Genomic DNA, 25,039 nt, shown 5'->3' with positions numbered 1-25,039 from the left:
ATCTGAATCCGAAAAAGCATGTAAATCTAGCGGCAATGATTCCCCCTTGGGATAAAACAAGCCAAGATGTAAAGTGCCACTAAGGTAGCAGAAAATCCTCTTGACAGTCTGCCAATGCTTAGACCCTGGGCTATGCATGAATCTACTGACTTGTGAGACTGCAAACTGCATATCCAGCCTCGTGTTGCATACATAAATGAGGTAGCCAACAACAGTTTGGTAAAGAGTGGCATCAGTAGGATCACCAATATCATGTAGACTCAACTTCAAACCTGTTTCCATGGGAGTGGCAATAGGTTTGAAATCCTCAAATCCAAACTTACATAGTAATGTCTCTATGTAACTTTTCTGACATAAGGCAATACCACCATCACACTACTTAAACTGTATACTCAAGTAATGATGCAACAGTCCCAAATCTTTTATCTTGAAAGTAGCATTCAAATCAGTCTTAAATTCAGCAATATGTCTCTCATTTGGTCCAGTGATCAGCAAATCATCTATATAAAGAACCACAATGAGAAGTTCATCACCCTCACGCTTTACATACAATGTTCTTTCTGTTGGACTGTTACGAAAGCCTTGTTTGACAAATGAGTGTCAACTTTCTCATACCAAGCATGAGGAGATTGCCTCAACCCATACAAAGCCTTCTTACATCTACACACTTTGTCCTTCTTTCTTGACAAAACCGCGAGGCTGCGTTACATAAACTTACTCAAATATGTCACCATTCAAGAAAGCAGTAACAATGTCTGATTGATGTACATCCCAACCAAAATGAGCTGCCAATGCACATAGAAAGTGCACGATAGTCATATGACAAGTGGGAGCAAAAGTCTCTTCATAATCTTACCTTTTGTTGTGCATAACCCTTTGCAACAAGTCGAGCCTTATGGCAATCGATCTCACCATCCGGCTTGCGTTTCAACTTGTAAACCCACTTTGTACCAATGGCCTTTTTGCCAGGAGGCAAATCACATAAAGTCCATGTGTCATTTTCTATAAGTGCATTATATTCTGATTGCATGGCAGCCATTCAATTTTTTGAATTTTGTGCTTCATCAAAAGAGAGAGGTTCCTCAATATCATGCAAGCTAGACACAGCCAAAGCATAACAATCTGATGCATAAGATGAATGGCGAGAGCCTGAACGAGTACGACTAGACAAAGGTGCATCCAATTTACTGTCACACAGTGTATGTGAAGGGGATCGGGGAGCACCACACACGACACAGATATGGGTGGGGAGACTCAAAGAGTGAGTAGCCCCCTATACACTTATGCAATGTATAAGGTATACAAGTCAGTGGGCGCCCAGCACAACTGACTCTCTGCTTTGCTGAGTCACTAGCAAAGCATGCATGTCTGACTCTGTCACCTCACTGTGTGACTTCTCAAGTTGTGCCCCAACTGTGTGCACAACGAGCTCACTACTCTGCACTCCATGCAAAGTACCCTGCAACCCATGAGCAAAAGAGACTCGCCTGCTCTCTCGCTCTCTACCTGGCTGCGTGATCACAGAGACAACACCATCTCTCCAGTGATCCACATGCAATGGGTAACCTGTACCACTCCTGGCACCTCTCGCAATCACTAGCGAACCCAAATGCAACGCAAAAGATCGCTCAAGCAGTGATACCCGACATCCACTATCCCGTAACTGTCTAACTGAGATCAAATCCCGTCTCAGATCTGGCACATAACGCACATGACGCAGGGTAAATCTCATACCAATTGGCAAGGACAAACATACGTCTCCTGCACCCTCAATGTCATACACAACACCATCAGCCATGTGCACACAACCAAGTCTCCCACTAGAAAATGTGCTAAACCACTCACGATGCGACGTGACATGGAAAGTAGCATCTGAATCTAGTAACCAATGTGAAGACAATGTGCAATCCAGTATGCAATCCGTAGACATAAGATCGTCTGAAGACAAGTTAGATGTAAATGTGACATCACCGTCACAATCATACTTAGTAACCACCGTACTGATCTCACTAGCATCTGTCATGCCCAAATCTGCATCACGCATCTGTCGCCTCCGTTGTCTCAAATGCCTGAAACATCGACGCCTAATGTGCCCTCTATGTCCACAATGCCAACATGTCAAGTCTCTATGCCGTCGAGACTTGCGTGTGGGACCAATCTCTCCCATGGACATAGAAGTGGGACTAGACTCCCCAGTAGACATGCATGCCGCGTACATAGCATGTAAACTCTGCTAAAAGCATGAGTTGTAGTCTCCCTCGAGACCTGCCAGTAAACAGACTCAACCAGATGCAAACAAATAGTAGACATGGCTAACTCATCAAGATCCTGCCAATCATCATCACGCATAGAATTGGGCTTCGCCGATAAACCACGCAAGGGTTTATCCTGCCCCAAATCCGCCAATGCAACAAGCATATGCTCCTTCCAAGCAACAAAATCTGCACCATCAAACTGTGTCAGACCATAACGCTGGAAGTCAAATGAAAAATCAGCCATAATGCTCGCAAAAGAGCAACCAACAATGAGTAGCAAATGTCAACCAAATCAGCCCTAAACTGGCTCAAATCGCATCAACAAAAGTCTACAAATATGACTGTAAATCAGCCCCAAAATTCAGCTCTTAAACAGCTCCATAAACAAGTCACAAACGTGTCCCAGATCAGCCTACAACTGAGCCATACATGGACACCTGTAAAGAGGAAACAATGGATGAAAATTCAGCACCCAAATAAGCCCTCAAACCTGCCTGTAAACTTGTAAACCTGTAGCTGAAACCTGCTGAAAAACCTCAAGCCATTAGTGCTCGAATCCGGCTACCTAGATCGTAGCCACACAAGCATACATCACAATACTCACTCCTGTGAGTGTGCCAAGATAACTGTACACCTGTCAAACCGTGAGCCAATCACCAAGCCCACATTGTGCGGTATCGATGCATACACACGCACAAATCTCCCACCTGCAGAGAACACCGCACGCAAATGCTGAGCGCAACCCGCAATCTCTACCTAGATCGCAGAAATGATACGCATAAAACTCCTAGGAAAATTTTGCCAGAGTTTCGTCAGTAAAACGGCCACAAAACCAGCAATCAAACTAACTGCATGCTCAAAACCATGAGCAACCAAAGCGCATCAAACCGCACTCCAAATGCATGCACCAATCTCCACACTTTGCGTACATCATTGCAAACACCTGCAAATCTAGTACACAAATATCTGCTCTACCTGTGACTGCCAAAAAATATGCTCGAGGCATACATTGCCGAGCTCAAAATGCAATCTCATTAGTCTCCCTGAGCATCAAACCACATAAGGCATACATCGTATCCTCCCACCTGTGAGGAAACTTGCAGCAAATATCACTCTCACATCTGAGAGCAAACCATGTGTGGAATCCTCAACACACAATAAACAATTGCTGCTGCAAAAAATTCAGCGTTCAGAATTTTAAAATTCTGATATGAAGAACGCGTCCGGAGCGTGCCAAAACCCCAAGGTAGACTCCTGGATCCCATGTATCCGAGTCCGGGTGTGAAAGCTATGCCAAAAAACCTCCGTTTCGACCCAAAAACGCAGCATAAACTGCCAAAAGAGGGCTGAAAAATGCAGCTCCTCAACCGTAGCTCGAATGAAGTTTTTGATGGCTCGAATGGCTTCAAACCGGGGGTAAAATTTCAGGATACCTGAAGTAAACGCTCTTGGAAATCTGAATTTGCCGATGCCGAAGTCGAAACCCTGTTTGCACTCTTGAAAGTGCGCGCGCGCGGACGCAATTTCGGGAATGAAACTGGCTCTCCGCTGTCGTCGTGATTGTGCACACACGCGCTCCCTCCACACCTACGCTCTAATACCAATTGAAGGGGATCGGGGAGCACCACACACGGCACAGATATGGGTGGGGAGACTCAAAGAGTGAGCAGCCCCCTATACACTTATGCTATGTATAAGGTATACAAGTCAGTGGGCGCCCAGACTCTCGACGGCCGGGCAAGGCACAGACGCCTATACCCCAACAGTATGCACCAGCCATTTTGGCATACCTCTAGCCTGCTCATTTTCAGCCCTTTCCTCATTAAGTACATCATGTACATTTGCATCAGTAATAGGTTGATCTATAATATTTCCAGAAACTCACATAGAATTTACATTCGAAATTCAACCACTAAAAAGAGGCAACAAAGTGTCATAAATATCTTGTGAGCTTATGTTATTGTCTATAGGACATGACAGCAAGGGCTGAACAAAATCTTCCACAAACACTACATCCCATGAAACCAAAACACCCTTTGTTTACGGATGATACAACCTGTAACCTTTGCTTTCAGCACTATAACCAACAAAATACATTTGAAAGCCTTATCGTCCAATTTTTTGCATTGTGTTTGTGGCGCCGAAGCATATTCCAAACAGCCAAAAACACGCATGTGGTCAATAGAAGGCTTTCTATCGTGCCATGCTTCATATGGAGTAATAGATAGCAAAGCTTTCATAGGACACCAGTTAAGTACATAAGTGGCACACATGATGGCCTCAAGCCAAAAGGAATGCGGCAAAGCTTGACGTTTGACCATACGTCGTGCCATTTTCATAAGTGACCTATCTTTCCTCTCATTAACACCATTTTGTTGAGGCACATAAGGCACTGTACATTGGTGTTTTATCCCACGACTAGCCAGAAATTCATTAAATTCATGAGAAATATACTCCCCCCCTCGATCGGAACGGAGGGTGCCCATAGTACATTTCGATACATTTTCAGCCATAGCTAGAAATTGTTTGAAGCACATAAAAACTTCAAACTTCACTTTAAGCAGAAATACCCATGCATGCCTGGAGTAATCATCAATGAAAGTCACAAAGTAAAGGTAATTACCCAAGGACGGAGTTTGCATGGGCCCACAAACATCATTATGTACAAGCTGCAACTTGCATGTGGCCCTAGCTGTGAACCATCCTTTGGAAACTTAGAACGTTGCATTTTACCAAAAATACAGCCTTCACAAACATGTTTGACATGTGCTGCAAGAGGCGGCAAAGAAGCAACCATATCAGATTTTTGCAAATGCAGCAAATTGGCAAAATTCAGATGACCAAAACATGCATGCCAAAGTTTTGCATCTGAAATAGCCCTTGAATCAGCAACTGCATTTTCAAAATTTTGTCCACACTTGTCATACAAAGTGAGCTTATACAGCCCACGGCACAAAAGCCCAGATGCAACAATTTCATCGCCAAAACTGAGATCATGAACTGTACATCTGTCATCCACAAATTTGACTACAAGTCCAAGTCTAGCAAGTGCAGATACAAACAAAAGATTCTTCTTGATCCCATGTACATAAAGTGCATCAACAAGTGTGAAAGAGCTGCCATTTGTAGCAGTAAGCACAATCTTTACAACTCCATGAACCGGATAAGAGGAATTGTTGGCACAAGTGACTGAATTCCCATGACGCAAAGACTTGAGAGAGGTGAAAAATTCACGATGTGAAGTAATGTGCTTTGTAGCACCACCGTCGAAATACCATACATGTGAATCTGCAGCAACTGACATGCATGCATCATGGACAACAGGATTGTAAGTGCACTCTGCACTAAAAGCCCATTCTGCATCAACATCAGCATCATAGTCTCCTTTAACAGAAGACTCAACAATGGCTACATCTGTAGTGGAACCAGCATTTGTAGTGGAACCACCCTCTTTCTTCTTAGCCTCCTTGGCCTTCAACTTAGGACACTGCTTGATCAAGTGATCATTAGATTTACAATAATGGAAATGCATCTTCTTTTTGCCCTTATCACCAGAATTGCCAGCCAAAGTGCTGCCAGTAGCAGAAGCATTGGGAACAGACAAAGTGCTGCCAGCAGAGCATTGGGAACAGAAGTTTTGTCACTTGCAACAAAACCATAAGAAGTGGCTACATTGCTGTTACCACCCTTTCTTTGAGAAGCAATAAAAGCCTGTTCAACTGTACGCTGCCTAGTCTTGTTTTTTTGGGAAAGTGACTCTTGCAACAGCAATGTGCATAATGCATCAAACTTGACAACTTTAGGATTTCCTTTGGTCATAAGTCTCCAAGTACTAGTAAAACTCTGGTAAGAATCTGGTAAGGTATCAAGAACAGTCTGCACAAGGGAACTGTCTGAAATGACTTCACCTGCAGAAATAAGTTACTTATTGATATCCTTGAGACCAGCAAGGAAAGTGTCCATATCATCTTCCTCATGCATAATCTTTGATTCTAGCTCTTTACGCAGCAAAGCAACTTTAGCCTCATTGCGACTTGCATAAAGACCAGCCAAAATATCCCAAGCCTTTTTTGCAGATTTTGTTGAACGAAATGAGTGTAGAGAGAGAAATGTTGTTGCACACAGAGTAATGGAGTTTTCCATTGCTCTCACCTGGAGCTCGAGTAGGAGTGTAGAGAGATAAATGATGTTGCACATAGAAGTAATGGAGATTTCCATTGCTCTCGCCTGGAGCTGGAGTAGGAGAAGCATGGTGGGGGGGGGGGGGGAGAGAGAGAGAGAGAGAGAGAGAGAGAGAGAGAGAGAGAGAGAGAGAGAGAGAGAGAGAGAATAAAGGAAGAGAGAGCAGAGCTGCAACCTTGAAGGATCTACACTTTTTGTTAGAAGTAGGGAGTAAAGAATATCCCCTTACTGATTGGGAGGGGGAAGTGACAAGAGAGAAAAGGGGGGAAAGAAAGAGAGAGAGAGTTGGCTCACATTTTAGAGAGCGAATGCAGTGAGAGAATGTGAAAAATCTGCTTTTTGGTAAGGGGCTGAAAAGTGTTTTATTACCCACCTCTCTTTTGGGTTACTAAATAGACTATTTTTTAATACAAAATATGAAATTGGCTTTTTTAAAAATCTCAATACACTCCTTTTTTCCCTCTCTTTTAGGCTTTGTCAAACTTGGCTTAAGCTTGAAGCATTCCCTTAAACTGCAATATTAAAGAGGCCCTCCTATACCCCATTCACTTCCTAATGCTTGTCTAAAGCCAAATGTCTTTTGAGCTTTCATGTTCTTTTATATTTATTGATGTAAAATAGCAACACACACACACACACACACACACACACACACTATACTTAGTCGTACACACATTATTATGGATCTTTGAATTGCCTTGGATCTCTCACGGATTACCATAATTCATTTACACCAACCCTTCCTTAACATTTTCACATTTTTATATATATACTAGGAACCTCATTTGGCTTACTTCACCTCTCTTTGGTTCTCTCTCTCTCTCTCTCTCTCTCTCTCTCTCTCTCTCTCTCTCTCTCTCTCTCTCTCTCTCTCTCTCTCTCTCTCTCTACTTTGCTCATCTCTTTCCTATTTCCCAAAATTTTCCCCGGCCTTGCAAGATGAGGTCCTAACTTGCTTTGATGGGCTCTCTACCTAGTGGGAATGTACCCTGATCTACCTACCAATATTAAGAACCGGTACTCATTATTATGAAATTAGCACCATTCTTAAAAACTCCTACAAATGCCTCTCTCTCCCCCTAAGGCAAAACTATGGCGGGCTCTTCCTCTATTGTTGTTGCGTGATATATTTCTATATACCCTATACTTGCATACTTAGAGTCTCTTGCCCTGCTTGTGGAGTCCCTTGCTAACTTGCAAGATCTTATACTACTACCGAGGAAGGTTGGAGACCTGTATCCACCTAGAAACCGCTCACTGTCTATTGCCTGGCACCTACAAAACTGGTGAGGGACTCTTTCTCCCTCACTTAGCCTTGCAATATTGAGAGAGGGAGTGTGAGAGAAGTTTTCCATCTTGCTGTGGTGAAAGCAGGCTACTGTAGCAATGGAACTTGTTGAAAATTCTACCTCTTCACATGTTTTTATACTCAATGTTTATACTTTTATTATAGTGGATGCCAACATGTTGTTATTGATTGTCAAAATATACACTTAGCGTCTTTGGCTGAGCTAAGGGGGCACACAAACTATGCAGATTGAACTAGTTTTATGGACTGGTAGTTTATTGTATCACCATGTGCATAATTGGTTAGATAGAAATGCATTCTTTAAAAATAGTTTTTTTTTAAAACATTGCTATAAACGAAGGCCTATTGTGGTCACCGCTCAACCTCTCTGGTATACAATTGTTTTGTTCTAAATGTATTCCTAATAAGCTACTTAGACCTGCTCCAATTGTAGAGATTATGTCTTCCTAATGCTAGAGAAAAATGAGATCTAGGTTATAGCTTTGATACTATCCACCTAACGGTTTGCTCATCTGGTTTACTACACTATTCACCGCTCAACCTCTCTGGTATATGATAGTTTTGTTCTAGCTAGCTTGTGTAGTATTCCTAAGATGCTATAATTAGGTATATTCCTTTTGTAGAGACTATGTCTTCCTAATGTTTAAAAAAAAAGAAATCTAGCTTGTAGCTTTGATATTATCCACCTAACGGTTTGCTCATCTAGTTTGATGCACTATTCACCGCTTAACCTCTCTCGTATACGATTGTTTTTTCTAGATGGTTGTGTAGTCTTCCTATTATGCTAAACTTAGATCTGCTCCTATTGTAGAGATTATGTCTTCCTAATGCTGAGAAAAAATGAAATCTAGCTTGTAGATTTGATATTATCCACCTAATGGTTTTCTCATCTGGTTTGATGCACTATTTACCATGAAAGCCTTTTGTTGACTTTGAAAAGGATATTAACTTGTTAAATGTGATGAGTCCATGTTGTAAATTGTTGTCATAATTGTAGTAAATTTAAATTTTTAGCCTGGTTATTAACCTAGATTCTCTTCAAGCTAGGTAGATTGTCTATTTTGCTTGGAAACGACTTCTCTTGTACTCATTTTGACTCAAGGCTAATACTAAAACTCTTCAGTTATTAGCTAATATTGGTGACTCGTAAAAGGTGGATGCATGCATTGCCTAGAACTTGAATCCTAAACTAAGGATAAATAAATATTTTGAACACCTTGTTTGATATCCTTAATTTGAATTTGTTACATGATCACGTATTGTTTACGTTTACTAAAATTCTAACTAATTTACTGTATACTTTCACTAATTGAGCTTTGCAAGTGGTTGGACCTGGTTTATGGCTCAAAATATGGGTAAAAACTAAAAATTATTCAAGATGGTTTTTACAAATATAGCTTTTCAAATTGCTTTGAAAACGTAATGATAGTTGGATGGATTGAACAAGATTAATTTACTTGGTTTTAATAAAGAGCTAGTTTTGGCTTGCAAAGATCTTGAAAATGCCTCTTGGAGAATATGGTTTAACTTGAATACTTCAAACTTGTTCAAAATAAGGAAAATTCCTTAAGGTTAACTCATGTTTTGTTTAAAATTATTTCTTTATCACACATTAAAAACAAGTATAGCCTATTGCATCAAAAAAGGTGATGGCCTTCTGATGCTTTACAATATTATATACTTTAAATCTTTTTACAATAAAAATCGTTTGGATAGTAGTTTAAGTTTTTAAAAAATTACGTAGGACAAGGATAATAGTTGATAGGTTTTGACACCTATAATATGTATTCAAGGCTAACAAATCGTTTGTCTTGTTTATATAGATGTAAGTGAGAATGCTATCTTTACTTAAAATGGTTTAGCTTAGCTGTTGTCCTCAACTTTGAAGATCCCTATTGACTTCAACTTGGATGACCTCCACAACGTTATTACTTTTACAGTATAGGATTATTGGAATGATGCCTTATTCTTATGATATTATACAAATGAATCATTGTCTAGTTATCTAAAGCCAATTGTCTTTTGGATGTTATGTTCTTTGTGTATATGTATTAAGCTTAATACAACACACACACACACACACACACACACACTGAAACTTTGTATCTCCACCCAATTGGTCTTCTTATAGAAACTCCTCACCTCTACCTTTAGGACCCCTGGCCAAGGATCCACTAGGAATATGGATCTCTCTCGCCCCTATTCCCACCTAGCCCTACATTACTCCCCTTTTGAAGAAGTTTTCTATCTTTCAAAACATTAGTGACAATTTTTTTTCCTAAAAGTACCAATGTCTTCCTAATTAACCAATGTTTAGTACAATATTTTCTTGTAACAAATGTTGATCGATATAAAATTAAAAATGTAGGATAGCAATAGTAGAATGTCAACTAAAAACTCTAGAGAAACTATCCCTTTGGCCAAAAGAAATCTCAACTAGTAGGTGGTGCAAAATAGCAGAGCTTGACTCAATCAAGGTAATTTAACTTCGTAAAATTTATTGCTTCTACTCCTAAAGCAACTTCTTTCAAAAACTTGGAATGCTTTTTATTTATTAGTGGAAACCACTCAAATGATTAGTAGCTGGACTTGCTTGTTTATAGGTAGAATTTTTGGCTCTACTCTCCACATTTAGACTAAAGCCAAAAATAGGTTTTGATCGCCTGAAAGAAGAAGGGCCTTGTGTGGAGTGATTATACTAAGTTGAACCTAATAGAATTTCAAAAAATTGTAACTCCACAATTTAAGAGGCCTACATCTTGCCACATAAAGAATTGAGGCATACATTGATAGTTTAAACTTCCTAGAGAATCTTGATGTAGTGAGAATGTATCTTTGTTTTAACATTGACCAAGGCATTACACTAAAATATCACATTGTACCTCCTCCATACAGGTGTACTGGTGAAATCTATAATCTAGATTCCAATGTTAACAAACTCATAAGTAATTGAAGCTAGAATGTCTCATATGAACGTTGTGAAATTTTGAGAAATAACCATCTATTTAACACAAATTTGGTGTCTCATACCACCAAATATGTAGCAAACAAGAAATAGCAACATCCATTGTCCTTCCAACAAGCTCACATAAGTTTCGAGTCCCATTCTACCAAAAATGCGTAAGGACTTGATATTTGTAAACTACCTTAGTATAAAATTAACCTAGTAACATGCACATGTCACTAGACTTACATTTTGACCTTTATAAAAAAATTGGTGGGAAATACATGTGTTGTTATAACTACCCACTGAGACAAATCAAAAACTTGCGACAAATAACCTAAGAGGTGTGAAAGTATGAATCTTCATCAACATTGTATTGAAAATATAACATCCAAGCATGCATAGACTAATGGATCTTGTTGTGCTCATTGCCCATAAAGCATTCTCAAGTGGTCCTTGTCTAACACCACCATGACATACAAAACTCCATACCCAATTTATGGTTCAGATGAATCTTGATGGGCTACTTTGGTCACACTAGAGTGAAATAACTTTGTCAATGTTGGAAAACTTATTCTAGAGTGTCAATTTTGGTCACACTAGTGTGGAATAACTCTGTCAATGTTGACAATCATGGTCATCATAGAGATTGTAATTCTCTAGAACATTTCCAAATAAGTGTCGTCATGTTGATTAGAACCTAGCTTCTCAATAATTTGATCAAAGCAATGGCAATATCCAAAACACAAGCTTTGCTTGCTAATCCATGTCTAACTTGCAATCATTGCTTGCTTGATTTGAACTTGACTTTGTATGGCATCTGGTCTTTTCTTTATTGCCATTTCAAATTATTATTGATGGGAAGGAGCCACTCCATGGGCCACAAAACCCATATCACTTAAACTATGATTATGTTTCCCCAATTTAGGAAAATCTTTCAAAACATCTGGAGTGCATAAGTGAGGGGTGAGTTTAGGAAATGAAAAGACCATGGAGGTGGAAAGTCAAAAAGACTTTTTGTGTGCATATAAATAGAGGTGGTCAAATGCACTTCATAAATTTGTTTTTTTATTCTTTTCTCTAGCGTTTTCAAGCCAATAGATACATTAGGAAAGCCTTTTAAGTTCTATGGAGCCATTAGGAAAGCCTTTTAGTTTATAGCATGTGATATCATAGCTTGTATGAGAGCTAGTGGGTGAAAGCATGTATAGGTGGACCGCTTTTGCCACTATATAGTATATGGTTTTTGGGGTTGAGAAAATGGGTGTTTTAAGCGTTTGAAGCAGTGGGATTAAATTCAAAATTTATGGAAAAAAAGGGTTAAAATTTGACGTGTACTAAGTGAAAGCGCTTACTCATTAATGATCACCTCAAGGTACGTTCAAGCACTTAATGCAAATATTCTCTCGAGTCTCGTCCCTCCCACTCTCTCTCGCTTGTTCCTCCCCTCTCTCTCTGTCTCGCCAGTGCCATTCAGGTTTCTGATTCCCTCTTTCCTCCCTCCTTTGCGTTTCTTTGCTAGCCGAAGCAACAAGCAGCAACATCACAACAACAGCAAGCAAATTCAGGAGGAGTACTTTTTGCTGGGCTGGTCATCAACTTCAGTAAAAATCCCCTATAGCAGCAACAGGTATGTGTCATCATGTAGCTTGAAGCATTCTATCTCGAATGTTGGTTGAATTTGAATGTGGCTAGTTTTCCTAGGTAGCATTGATCCATGTTTTAACATGCTTCATTCAGATGTAGAAGCGTTGTATGCTTGTCTCTGAATGTGTGGCAAGATAACCAAAGGGGGCTTGGCCTAGTGGTTAAAGTGAATGGGTGGGTGCATAAGGACCCAGGTTCAACCCCTGACGATATGGTCTGTCCTCTGTTGGGTAGCAAGATAATCATGGATTGTAACTATTAATGATGCATGTGTAAGTTTAGAATTTATTTCTGGAATGTATATGCATTGTGCACATCTAATTGATCGCCCTTGTGAATGCTTTATAAGAATGCATCATGCAGCTTGAAGCATGAATGCAGATTTTATCAACTGTGTGTGCCTGCTTATACGAATGCATCATGCAGGTTCAAGCATGAATGCATTTAACTATTGATCTTGTATCTATGTGGCATTTGTGATTTTTTCAAGATGAAGAACCAGTCTACAAAAGGACCTTCAGACTCTGACAAGGGTACACCTAGGAAGGGAAAGAGCTGTACGCAGGAGTCGCCTATCAAAACAGGTTAGATCCATCATGCATGCATTTCTAAAATTGGTTTTATGTCTTGTAAAATTTCTAAATTTTTTGCACATGCATGCTACAAAAAGAACTTCCGAGTCCCCCAAGGGTACACCTAAGAAGCAAAATGTTTAGCAGGTTAGATGCAGGTATTTCCCCCATGGATTCAATTAAAGTGTTGCTTTATTAGGAAAAAGTAGTGTGCACACCACTAGTAAATATCAAGTGGGTGAACCCCACTTTTTATGGGTACAACACCACTGATAGGCTGTGTTGAAGTGGTGCACCTGCAGCACCTTTAAAGTTGGGCAGAAACCATGGTTGCATCACTACATAGTTATGCTGATATGGTGCACCATCTCTTACAAGTGATACTGGACCACTTTAAAGTGTTGGGCAGCACTAAAAAGAGGTAAGGCTTTAGTAAAAACTGGCGATACAATGGGTGCATCACTTTCCAGTGAAAAACCCTAACTATTTTGTGGTGAAGCATCACTTTTAAGCGAAGCATCACGATGGTGCACCACTTTTCAGCGGTTTTACACACTTTTAAGGTACCGAATAACGTTCTAGTTAAGAAGCACCACTTTCTAGTGGTAAACACAACTATAAAGTGGTGCTTCTTAACTAGAACGTTATTCGGTACCTTAAAAGTGTGTAAAACCACTGAAAAGTGGTGCTTTTTAACCTAAACGTTATTTGGTTTAAAGTGGTAATAAAGTGGTGATCACCACTTTTTGTGGTTCAAATCACATTTAAGTGGTGTTTATAGTGGTGAAGACCACTATAAAGTGGTGAACATCACTATAAAGTGGTGCTTCTTAACTAGAACGTTATTCGGTGCCTTAAAAGTGTGTAGGACCACTGAAAAGTGGTGCTTCTTAACCTGAACGTTATTTGGTATAAAGTGGTAAACACCAATAAAGTGGTGGTCACCACTTTTTGTGGTTCAAATCACATTTAAGTGGTGGTGCGTGATGGTCAACCACTTTTAGTGCTGTAGAACCACTTTTTAGTGATGCTTTACAAAAGTGCAATAATCGTTAGTTCTGCAGTGATGAAGCTTTACAAGGAGATACCACATTCTATTGGTGTAGCACCACTTTTTAGGAGTGTAGCACCAGTTTTAAGTTGTGTACAACAATTCACATCGGTGTAGCACAACTGAACAGTGGTTCAGCCCACTTTTATGTGCTAGAGCACCACTTTAAAGTGGTGAAGAAACACCAAAAGGAGATGTATCACTAGAAAATAGTGGTGTAGCAGGACTTTTTAGTGTTACCTAACCAGTTTTAAGTGGTTGAGAACCATTTAGTGGTATACCACCGCTTAAAAATTTTGCAGTACCACTGAGAATGGTGCAGAAATCATTTCAACCACTTCTTATTGTTGATAAAACAAGTTTAATTATGGCTCATTACATACTAACCTGCATTCTTATATGTTTTTACAGGGAGGTGGACATTACCACGAGTGGCCTTACCCACTCAAACAAAATTTTGCTTCACCAAGGAAGATTTTCATACCGAATATGGGCTATGCTTGGTTGGCCAAGATCCGAAGCTCCTATGTGATGATGATTTCTCATATGAGGAGTGGCTTAGTGTATGGCTTTACAAGCGCCACCAAAAGGAGAAGATGCATTTAAAGGGACTGAGGCCTAAAATGTATGAAGAATGTCTCCTGCTATACCACAAAGTATATTAGGGAGCTCCCCCAAACAACGAGGTAAGCGTGCATTTTGCACATGGATTTACTTGGCAGAAGTACAAGGCCGCTGAAGATTCTGAAGGTTTAGTTGCATGGGCTGTGTATGTTGAAGGTGTTATCAAAATGTTACGCCAACAGAAAAATTTAAATAGGAAATTGGAGAAATGGAGGTCCACAAACAGTCCATGTCTTGGAAGCGAGAGGAAATTTAATGCAAAAAATATGCCTAATTACACTGACAATACTGGCACAGGCTTTGACTGGCAGACATGCTTAGGTGGACATCAATTTTCAGGGCAGGCTAAGGAGGAATTTCTAAAGAAGCGGGCCTTTGGCTCGATGGGAACATTTGGAATGTCAAATGTTTCCTCGACTACATTTTCTCCGTCAATGGCTGATGTAGCAGCTATTTCTAACATGAAGGCTAATGCTGCTGAAAAGTTAAAAGAGAAGCAGCAATGTCTCGAAGCAATAAAAATTGCTTTAGATCAATCAAAGACAAAGAGAGATGAGCAGGTTGGTTTGATGCGAGGCGCCGCCAAGATCGTAGAGAGACTGAACAAGGATATGGAGGAACTCAAGTTGCATAAGGTTGGGCTTGTACCAAATGAGGAAGTAATGGCAAAGCTTGAGACCTTGATTCAAATCAGAAAGGAGGCTCTCAAAGACATGGGACTTGATATTGAAGTGCACAATCTCGATAACCTAGGTGAAGAGGCAGAACAGTTATTACAGGTATGTAAGCTTGATTGATTCACCTAGTAGTAGTTGATATTACTTAAAAGTGGTTAAACTCTAATTAGGAAAAAATGGTTAGAGACCATTTTATATGGTAAAAGACCACGTAAATGTGTTTATATAACACTCTTAAGTGGTACCACATAAAGTGATGAAGACTCTTGAAAGTAATGCACAAACACTTATACTGTTTTATAAAGTATGCAGTGCTATTTTTTTATAGGGTCAGCATGACACTTTCTTATGGGAAGTAGAAGTGGCGACAGGGCATCTTCGATTTGTGGAAACGATTATTAATTTGTTCAAGCCAAGAATGCCTATCCTTCCTGTCATGCCGCCTGTTCATTTGGGATCGGACAATAGCTGTGTGCAGTTAGGTGATTGTGTTGCTTGTGGGATGTCTATCATGCAGACTGTTGTTACCGGTGTCTACATGCTCCGGTGTCAACATCCGTATCACCCACTTTGTTTTGTAACTGTCTGTAAGTCTTCCGGCCAGTGTCTATTTCATGGATGTGAGGAACCTTTAAAAGATGCTTCGAAGCTGCTGGCACCTGGAGTGGCAAACATGGATGAGCATGTTGGTACAGGTAATCGATGTTTTTATACCTTATGATATGAAGCTGATTGTAGATTCATTTCTTGACCATTTTGTTTCTTTTCTCCATGTAATTGCAAAGAAAGATCCAATGGAAGGCATCTTTGGATCTCCTGTTGATGGAATTGGTAATATTCTGTGGAACATTCTTCTCTTTGAATGTTCACATAACTTAATATTGAGTATTATTACATTGTCTTTTATGTAGCACACTCCCAAGCTGGGTCATCACGCAAGCCCAATATTGATAGCATGTGTGGTGGGTGCGGGGATAAGAATGCATCCCAGAAACAAGCAGGTGAAGACACTCCGGACCAACAAAAGGCAAAAAAAAGGGCTGAAAAAAGAGCAGATGTAGTGGGAGCTCAAGGTGACGCATCCAAGGAGTCAGGCGAGGTGCCTCTGAAGCCAGAACCTGCAATGAACAAGGACGTAGAGGACACTGAAAAATCATCTGAGAAGCGATTGTGGCTTTCAATTGAGCCCATTTGAGCTCAATTTGTAGTTCATATGAGCTATCTAGCTCTCAATCCACAAGTACACAGGAAGAAGATAAGTTGTAGAGAAGAGATTTCCAACAAGCAAGCGAGCATGGTGCCATGATCTAGGTCAAACGAGCCAAAATTGGATTTTTGAGGTGGTGGGGTGGTCAATACTCACTTCCTCTTTTGGGAATGTTATCAGACCTCAAAACCTTCACAATCGGGTTTACTGGCTTGGTGCATGTGCAAGAGTAAGTTCACACATGCCATGACACATCATGATGCAACGGACTTCAAAAGAGGATTCATGTGGGAGCCCTCCTTTTCCCATGCCAGTGCAGACCAATGCCATAGGCCTCAAGACCCCTATCCCACGGTGCTCTTTGAAGAGGTTTTGAGCTTCACATTGGGGAGAAACTCTTCAGTAAAATGTTGCTCACATTGTCTGGAGTGACTTCACATTTTGGCCAATATATGTAATCATATCTCAACCTTGGTGTAAATTCACAAGGATTTGACACTACCCTTTAGAAAATTGGGACATAAGACCTTCCTTCCACACACTTCTACGAGTGCATCTCTCGCGGCTACACACACAGTTGGGGTACACTATGGGGAAAGAAGAGTTGATCATCTTTGATGACCAAGGGTTTCATACTCAATAGACCAAGATCAAAGGGTACCTAATTTTATTGTATTTTAAAGGTCCGTGGTTAGATCATTAGGGGAGGGAGAGAGGATAGAGACTAGATGGCCTCCAACACAATTCAATGCAAAAAATGAGCAATCCTCAGGCATGCCAAGCACATCTCTAGGAGACAAATGTGTCCACTACCTTGATAGTTGCACTATAGCTTATGAGGCATGGATCGGTTGAGAGCATCATTTTGGAGCTATTGCAAAACACTCCAAAATCTCTCTAAAGATGTAGATCTATGGACTCACTGTGGAGAAAGGAGAGGACCTGCCCTCTCTAGTCAATAGGTTAAAGAGCATTTGTATTCAGCTAGCCTACATCGATTCACTTGTGAAAACAAGGACTGTATTGCAGTACTTCTCAAAGCCATACCCGATGCTAACTATTCACAAATAGTCACTATTCTCAAAGAGAAAGATCCAAACCCCAAGCTAGAAGATTTGATCAACTCACTCCACGAGCAAGAGAAGAAGCTAAAGAGACTAAGCAGGAGGTAGGAGGAGCAATGGAAGTAAGCATTGTAGTTGCAAAAGCCATCTATGCAAGGACTGCTACAAGATCAATCCATGCATACATTTTGGCAAAACCAACCATGGGCAAAATTGGTGTTTGTACAAAGACAAAAAGGTAGGCACTTCTATAAGCAAAGACAAAGGAGGACACAAACGCAACAAAGGCAAACTCAACCTTACAAGTGAAGACTCAAGTGATAAAGACCAAGAAACATCATGCTTTGTCAAAGATGTGTTATGAGATACCATGATTTGTATCCTACCACCTTGTTTTTACATTTCAAGGGAAGGATAATCATCTTTTTTTTTTTTTTTCAACACCCAACTGACAATTTTCCAAGGGAGGACTCCTTATTCCTATTGGTACCATTCTCCAGGGGAGGGATCTTTTTTATGAGCCTATCCTAATTGGAGACATAGACCCCATAACAAGGACATTAGCACTTGGTGTTCTCAGACACAAAAGGGGAGGGTTGTTGAGTTCTTTGTGCTTAGATCGCACCTCATGGAGCTTCTCTCTTGACTCACTTGACTATATCCATTGTCTCTGCTTAATAGAGTTGCTTACCTTTTTCAAAAGATGCTTGCATTCACCCCCCCCCCACACACACACACACACACACACACACACACACACACACACAGCCATGGAGGAGCATGGATGACCAAGAAGTCTTTGGTCTCATCCTTGCTCATACATGTAATTTATTATGTCATTAGCACCTCCCACTCAAGCGTATATAATAGCTCTCTATGTACTACCTTGTTGGTTTTCTTTGCGGGTCCACCATCTCTTGTATATTGAAACTCCTAATTGTCATTTGCGAGCTAGTCGTAATGCTCCTACTGCCTTTGATGGGTTTCTTATCTATCCCGGAGGACCCATACTTAACATAAGTGTTTGATAGGTCATAAGGTATAAGCTCAAGTCGAAAGAATCTATAGGGGAGACATTCAAGGATGGGGTCATAGAAGAGTCATGTCCACTTTCTTAAAACGATGAGTTATGGGGGTAAATTAATAATGAGCACCATAAAGATAGGGTTAGTGGAGCAAGCACTCCAAGCGCCACTTAATGGTGGAAATGAGTGTATCCTTGTGTTATAAATAGATGGTGGAAGAAATTGGAGGAGGTACGTGGAGAAGCTAAATAAGCATGCCGGTGAAGAGTTGGGCGGGTCGGCTTCTCATTTTAGTGTTAGTGCTGGTAGCACTATCAGCCCAGCCCCAGCTCAATATTGGTTGGGTGTTAGCCGACGAGGCAGCAGGGGAGGCCGAGCAGGAGCTAAGACCCGACTTCTACGATGACTCCTGCCCGCAGGTCTTCCAGATTGTACACGGCATCGTGCAACAGGCCGTCAAGGAAGAGCCGCGCATGGCCGCGTCTCTTCTGCGCCTACATTTCCACGACTGCTTTGTCAACGTATAACTCTCTCTCTCTCTCTCTCTCTCTCTCTCTCTCTCTCTCTCTCTCTCTCTCTCTCTCTCTCTCTCTCTCTCTCTCTCTCTCTCTCTTTTCCATATCTCTGATAAGAACTTGTTGATATTTTTGCTAGGGTTGCGACGGTTCCAACCTGCTGGACGACACGCCCAGCTTCCATGGTGAGAAGAACGCAACGCCCAACCGTAACTCTCTACGCGGATTTGAGGTGGTGGATGCCATGAAGGCGGCGCTGGAGCAAGAGTGCCCGCTCACCGTCTCTTGTGCAGACATTCTTGCCATCGCAGCCCGCGACTCTGTCATCGAGGTTTATACGAGAAAGGAACACACACACACACACACACACACACACACACACACACACACACACACACACACACACAGAGAGAGAGAGAGAGAGAATTTGTGTGGTACGGTGTACAGAGTGGGGGGCCTTGGTGGGCGCCGTCGCTAGGGAGGAGGGATAGCATTGATGCTAGTGCACGTGAAGCAAATCAAGCTCTTCCGGGCCCAACTGACACTCTAGACATCATTGTCGCAAAATTCCAAAGATTGGGTCTCTCTGCTGAGGATGTTGTCGTCTTATCAGGTGCACATTCCATCTTGCAAATTGAGTTTAAGGTCGGTGTCATAACAAGCAATTAAAATTTGACAACATAATTATTTCTCAAATTTTATTAATCACATTAAACAATAAATGTCCATAGCTAGTAATCTAGTCAAATTTATCCAAGAAAGTGGATGATAGTTATATGATTGAGATTCCATGCAAGCTAATTAGTGAATTGTATTGTAGCCTTATTAACACAATATAGTTGATTATGATGATAGGGGCACATACAATGGGACGAGCTCATTGCACTACTTTTAGCAATCGATTGTATAACTTCCAAAATATGGCTTCTCGTCGGGATCCAACCCTAAGTAGTCAATATGCAAGTCATCTTGAGAAGGTGTGCCCTGTCGCACAAGGCGGGAATTTGATCATGGTGTCTTCTCTTGACCCACATACCCCTAATTTGTTCGACAATACCTATTACCAAAATTTACTACGAGGAGAGGGTTTACTTCAATCTGACCAAGCATTATTTTGTAGTGATAGTAGGTATGTGAAACTTTACTCTCTCGTCTCGTGTTATGCCCATGACAACGATGCCTTCTTTTTTGACTTTGCAAACTCCATGGTTAAGATGGGAAACATCTCGCCTTTGATAGGCTCTCACGATGGGCAAATCCGAAAAAATTGTAGATTTATTGATAGTACTTTGATTTAGTATGACAATATGAAATTTAAAACAGTCTCTTACATTTGGTTTATAAGAACTTGTGAAGAGAGTACTCCAATAATACTTAGATAACTTTACATATTTTCTATGGTCTTCACGCTCGGATGTATCCAATCTTGATATGAGGACACCATGAGATAGGAAGAAAGTGTTCCAAGCACCAACTTTTAAGTTGAGAGGGCTGAAACTTATTTTGGCATCCTCATGATTTAATTAAAATATGTCAAAACAAGTATGGGTGTCGAAGGGCCTCAATCAGAGTAAAACCTGTCATTAGGTTGTGCCTTGACACTCCCAAGAAAAACAAATCGAGGGAGCCACCATAGAGATTGTAAACCAAGCAAAAAGGTGTAAGGGAATTTCCATAGCCTACTTTTTTTCTTGCATTTATAAGTAAAGGTCTCATCTACATTGGAACACATGTGGGATTTTGTTGCAAAGCACATTCTCAATGACTTTTTTAGATAACATAGGAGTGATGGAGAAAATGTGCAAACCTCTAGCCATCAAAAATTTCACCAATAACCTTCGATTGCATTTTAGGTTTTTATCACCATCGGATTAGATGCAATACGGCTTTTTCTTCAATTTAGTGTTTTTCAAGGGTGTCTTCATATTGATCTTGAACTAAGGCATTAAAATCATAAGCACAAAGTCTCATCTTTGTCATAACATTTAATTTAATGTAGGAAGAGATGAAGCTTTTGGGTAACAATGATATCGTTCTCTATTTTTGTATCTCTCTCTCTCTCTCTCACACACACACACACACAATTAAGAACGTCTTATAAATGAAGTGCACTCTTAGGGTAGCTTCACAAACATCCGTCCATTCTCTATGAAGCGAACGACCGCTCAGTGTTTGTCATCTAATACATAAGCGTCTCATTTTGATTCACAGACAAAGTGAAGGGTGCGAGCTAGCATCCCCGTTACACCCGTCCTTAGACTTTTTATGGGCGACACCATTCCCTCTGCCCAAATCATGGATGCAATTGCCATGATAGTTGTTCAAAACAAAAATTCGGGCGCGAGATTTGATCTCTGGACTACGTGCTCACGTACCAAAAGTCGTATCAAATTGAGCCAATAGTTTTTCACGCTCCCTTTCCACGAAAAAATAACTTTGTCTGTTGTTTGTGAATGCTCGAGTGCCTATTGATTGAGTAAGATACTTTTTAGACCGCCCATTGGCATGAAGTGCCAAGATGGGCAGTGCTCGTTTGTGCTACCCTTAGGCACAAGTTATTTCAATTAAGATTGTCTTATAAATGAAGTGCATCCTTAAGCACAAGTTATTTTAAAATTTTGATTGAACACACACTCTCTCTCTCTCTCTCTCTCACACACACACACACAATTTATTACAGCTAAAAATATTTCCTTCTAGCTTGAGGCCACCGTAAAAACTTTACCTTGTTTCATTGAATAATTGAACCAAGAAAAGACTCATCAACTTGTTGCAATTGTCACATTGAAAGCCATCATTGAGATCTTCAATACATAGATTTACAACTAGTATGCCATGATATTTCATAGGAAATGGTTCAATTTGAGTCACATTCACTAAGTAAATCGCCATTGAACATGTTTCAATTGAAGGGTAGTAATGTATCTCATGTTTATGTCAAAAATTAATCCCAAATGGTAGGTATATAAGTTATCAATCGTCCAAACCTTGCAGGAATGGAAATATAGATGTCCATAGCAATAAAAATTATGTAGATGTGGGTTCAAAAGATGATGATCAATGCAATATGTGCTCACATGCCTTGCTCCAAAAAAAAGAGAACCATACACATGTTTGGCAAGAAGGTGAAACCTTCCTCACCTAGGAGTCAAGTACCATACCTCGAGTGCATTTTTTGAACAAACAAAAATTCGAGTGAATAATTATGCACAATGGGCCTATGTTGTCCTATATGTAGTAGTTTGACCTGGGCGACTTCTCTACTCAGCATCTCTTCTATATTCTCTCTCTCTCTCTCTCTCTCTCTCTCTCTCTCTCTCTCTCTCTCATATGCAAAACCGTCTTCAAAACCTAATAGAGTAGTGATCTATGTGTGCCAATTCTTATCTTCATGTCCTTATTTGAGACTCAAGAGACACGACTCGTGAGTCTTTGATAGTAAGAGTTGTAGGGCATAAACATGCCACATGCTCTTTGTATGGGCCTCTCACATGCTCTCGCTCCTTTTCTCCCACTACAAAGGCACTCTCTTTCTCTCTGACCATAGCACAAAAGATTCTCTCTCTCTCTCTCTCTCTCTCTCTCTCTCTCTCTCTCTCTCTCTCTCTCTCACACACACACACACACACTCTCTCTCTCTCTCTCTCTCTCTCTCTCTCTCTCTCTCTCTCTCTCTCTCTCTCTCTCTCTCTCTCTCTCACACACACACACACACACACACACACGCACACGCACACACACACATACTGCACATGTGCTCGTGAATGTAGGCTAAGGTTTAAGCTGCTAGGGAAGTAGGGCAAGGCCCAAGGTGTAGTGCTACACAGGCTATGCAAGGTGTACATGTGGGTGAGGGTTATTTGTTAAGCAAAAAAAATGAGGGGGAGAGATAATAATATTTATAGTATCTAGCTTTTATAATTGAGAGAGAGGGCTTGAGAAGTGCCATGTGTCAAAAGAGAAACTATTTGTGCGATATTGAATTTTAAAATCCACAAAATGGTAACGTTCCTTGGGATGGTGTCTATCATCTCTCAGACTCTTGAAATTTTCAAAAGCCTAATTGCTCAATAATATTCACTTTTAAAATTCACAAAGGGTTACATTCCTTGGGATGGCACCTAATTCACAAAATGGTAATGTTCCTTGATGGCAGTCGAAGCACAACCCTGAGACTCTCTCTCTCTCTCTCTCTCTCTCTCTCTCTCACACACACACACACTCTCTCTCTCTCTCTCTCCCCATTTGCAAAGCAAATACGAGAATAACCATAGCTCAAAAATGAATTAATCAATTAAAATTTTTCCTCCATTGGGTTTTTTTCTAAAAGGCCAAGATTTTTGTATGTGTGGTTGGGTGACGTGTGTGTGTGTGTAAGAGAGAGAGTGTTGTTTGAAGGGATACGTTCAAATATCCATTGTGTACACATGTGTTTGCAACATCAAATGTGTCCTTTTGATTGTGTCATGGTTGTGTTCCATTGATGAAGAGAGACATAGAATAACACGTTCAAATATCCATTGTGTACACATATGCATTTGAAGAGAGACCTTGAAGAACATGGTTGAGCTATTGACACACACCTTGCATGCACAATACCACTTACGAGCATTGCATCGTTGCCAGGGAGGCCACTTGAATGAGCTTGGCACCAATCACTATCCTGACCACCAATACCAACAAAACCCTTGCAAAACCGGGAGCCCTCTTGAGACTTATTGAGGAAAAACTCAAGGGTGCAGCCAAACCTACTCTCTCTCTCTCTCCCTCTCTCTCTTTGTGGAATAAAGAGAACTCCCTCAAAGGGTCTACGTTGGTGCAGACCCTTTGAGGGTGTTTTTTATAAAAAAATTTAACCCTTTGAAAAAGTTCTTTGTTTTTAATCTTTTTAAAAGAAAGTTTTACTTCTACTAGACTTTGAAAAAACAAATTGCCTCCTTGGAAGATTCCTATTGTAAGGTCTTATACTATTCTAAGGCATCTTGACTTTTGCGATATGAGCCTAAAGAGACTGGGCCAATAATGTAGTAAGGATGAGAGACACAAATAATTATGGTGAGAGATGCATAACAGAGCCAAGGCTACATCAAGGGAAAGCAACGTGAAGCAAGGTGAAACATGCGTATAGAGAACAACAGAGAATTGACAAGAGATTGATAAAGAGGCACGCAAGGTAGTCCTCTTCTTCATGAGAGCCCTTTTCTCCATCAGAAAGAGAGAGATGGAGAGTTCATAGACTCTTGAATGAGAAGAGCCATTTGTCTTAGGTCCATGTCACACTGAGGCATAGAAGCATAGGCCATGTGGAGGTTACAACCATTCATTTGCAGATGAAAAGAAAAAAATTGGCCTCCACTCCTTATTAGAGGGATGACCTCGTACACTCACCCAAGTTCTCCAGACAGTGGCAAACTGCAAAAAGTGCATGCGGGAGTTCATTTCAAAGGCATCCAACCCTGAGAGACAATGTTTAAGCTGGAGGTTTAACAACTTGGGCTACTCTCATTTGCTAAGAAAAATGCACATCTTTTGTTTTCAAGTTCAGTATGATAGTAGAGTTAAAGACCATAGAGGGTGGGGTAAGCACCCTAGTGTGAGAGGCGACTTAGAAGCCATTTCAAAGCACAAAAGTGAATGGATTTTTTTTTTTTTGAAACTCTTCCAATGTATAAACATTGAAAAGAATGAATTGAGACTGTGTGTGTGTAGTAAAAAGAAAAATCTTGCTTAAAGAGTCTACATTGGTGCAAATCCCTTGAGGGAGATTTCTTTTAGAACTCACAAATTCTGAGTGGTTAACTTATATTGAAAACAAAAAAATTGACAAGGATTGTTTTGCTAAAAACACATTGAAGGACACACTAAAAAGTTTTTTTAAAAAAGAGTATATTCACTTTTGTATTTACTTCAAAAGAAAAAGAGAGCTAAAAAAAAAACTCCCTCAAAGGATCTGCATCGGCACAAATC

At 40.4% G+C, this 25,039-nt stretch overlaps 1 protein-coding gene across 1 annotated transcript; it reads left to right on the top strand.

Annotated features, from left to right (window-relative positions):
• Window positions 1–18,811: 18,811 nt before the first annotated feature.
• LOC147440177 (peroxidase E5-like) lies at window positions 18,812–20,384 on the top strand. Its single transcript, XM_086483485.1, has 4 exons — window positions 18,812–19,078; window positions 19,212–19,403; window positions 19,520–19,685; window positions 19,928–20,384. The coding sequence occupies exons 1-4, from the start codon at window positions 18,812–18,814 to the stop codon at window positions 20,368–20,370; spliced, it is 1,068 nt and encodes a 355-aa protein (XP_086339611.1). The 3' UTR covers window positions 20,371–20,384.
• The last annotated feature ends 4,655 nt before the right edge of the window (window positions 20,385–25,039 follow it).

This window comes from Adiantum capillus-veneris, chromosome 15 (assembly GCF_014529385.1).
Source record: "Adiantum capillus-veneris isolate H3 chromosome 15, ASM1452938v2, whole genome shotgun sequence".
NCBI classification, from domain to species: domain Eukaryota; kingdom Viridiplantae; phylum Streptophyta; class Polypodiopsida; order Polypodiales; family Pteridaceae; genus Adiantum; species Adiantum capillus-veneris.
Note: the sequence above shows the minus strand (reverse complement) of the source record. Positions and strands in the feature narration are given on the sequence as shown.

Coding starts and splice junctions, on each gene's coding strand:
- LOC147440177 (XM_086483485.1), top strand. CDS start 18,812: ATGCCGGTGAAGAGTTGGGCGGGTCGGCTTCTCATTTTAGTGTTAGTG. Junction 19,404..19,519: donor CCCGCGACTCTGTCATCGAG/GTTTATACGAGA, acceptor TACGGTGTACAG/AGTGGGGGGCCTTGGTGGGC. Junction 19,686..19,927: donor GGATGTTGTCGTCTTATCAG/GTGCACATTCCA, acceptor TTATGATGATAG/GGGCACATACAATGGGACGA.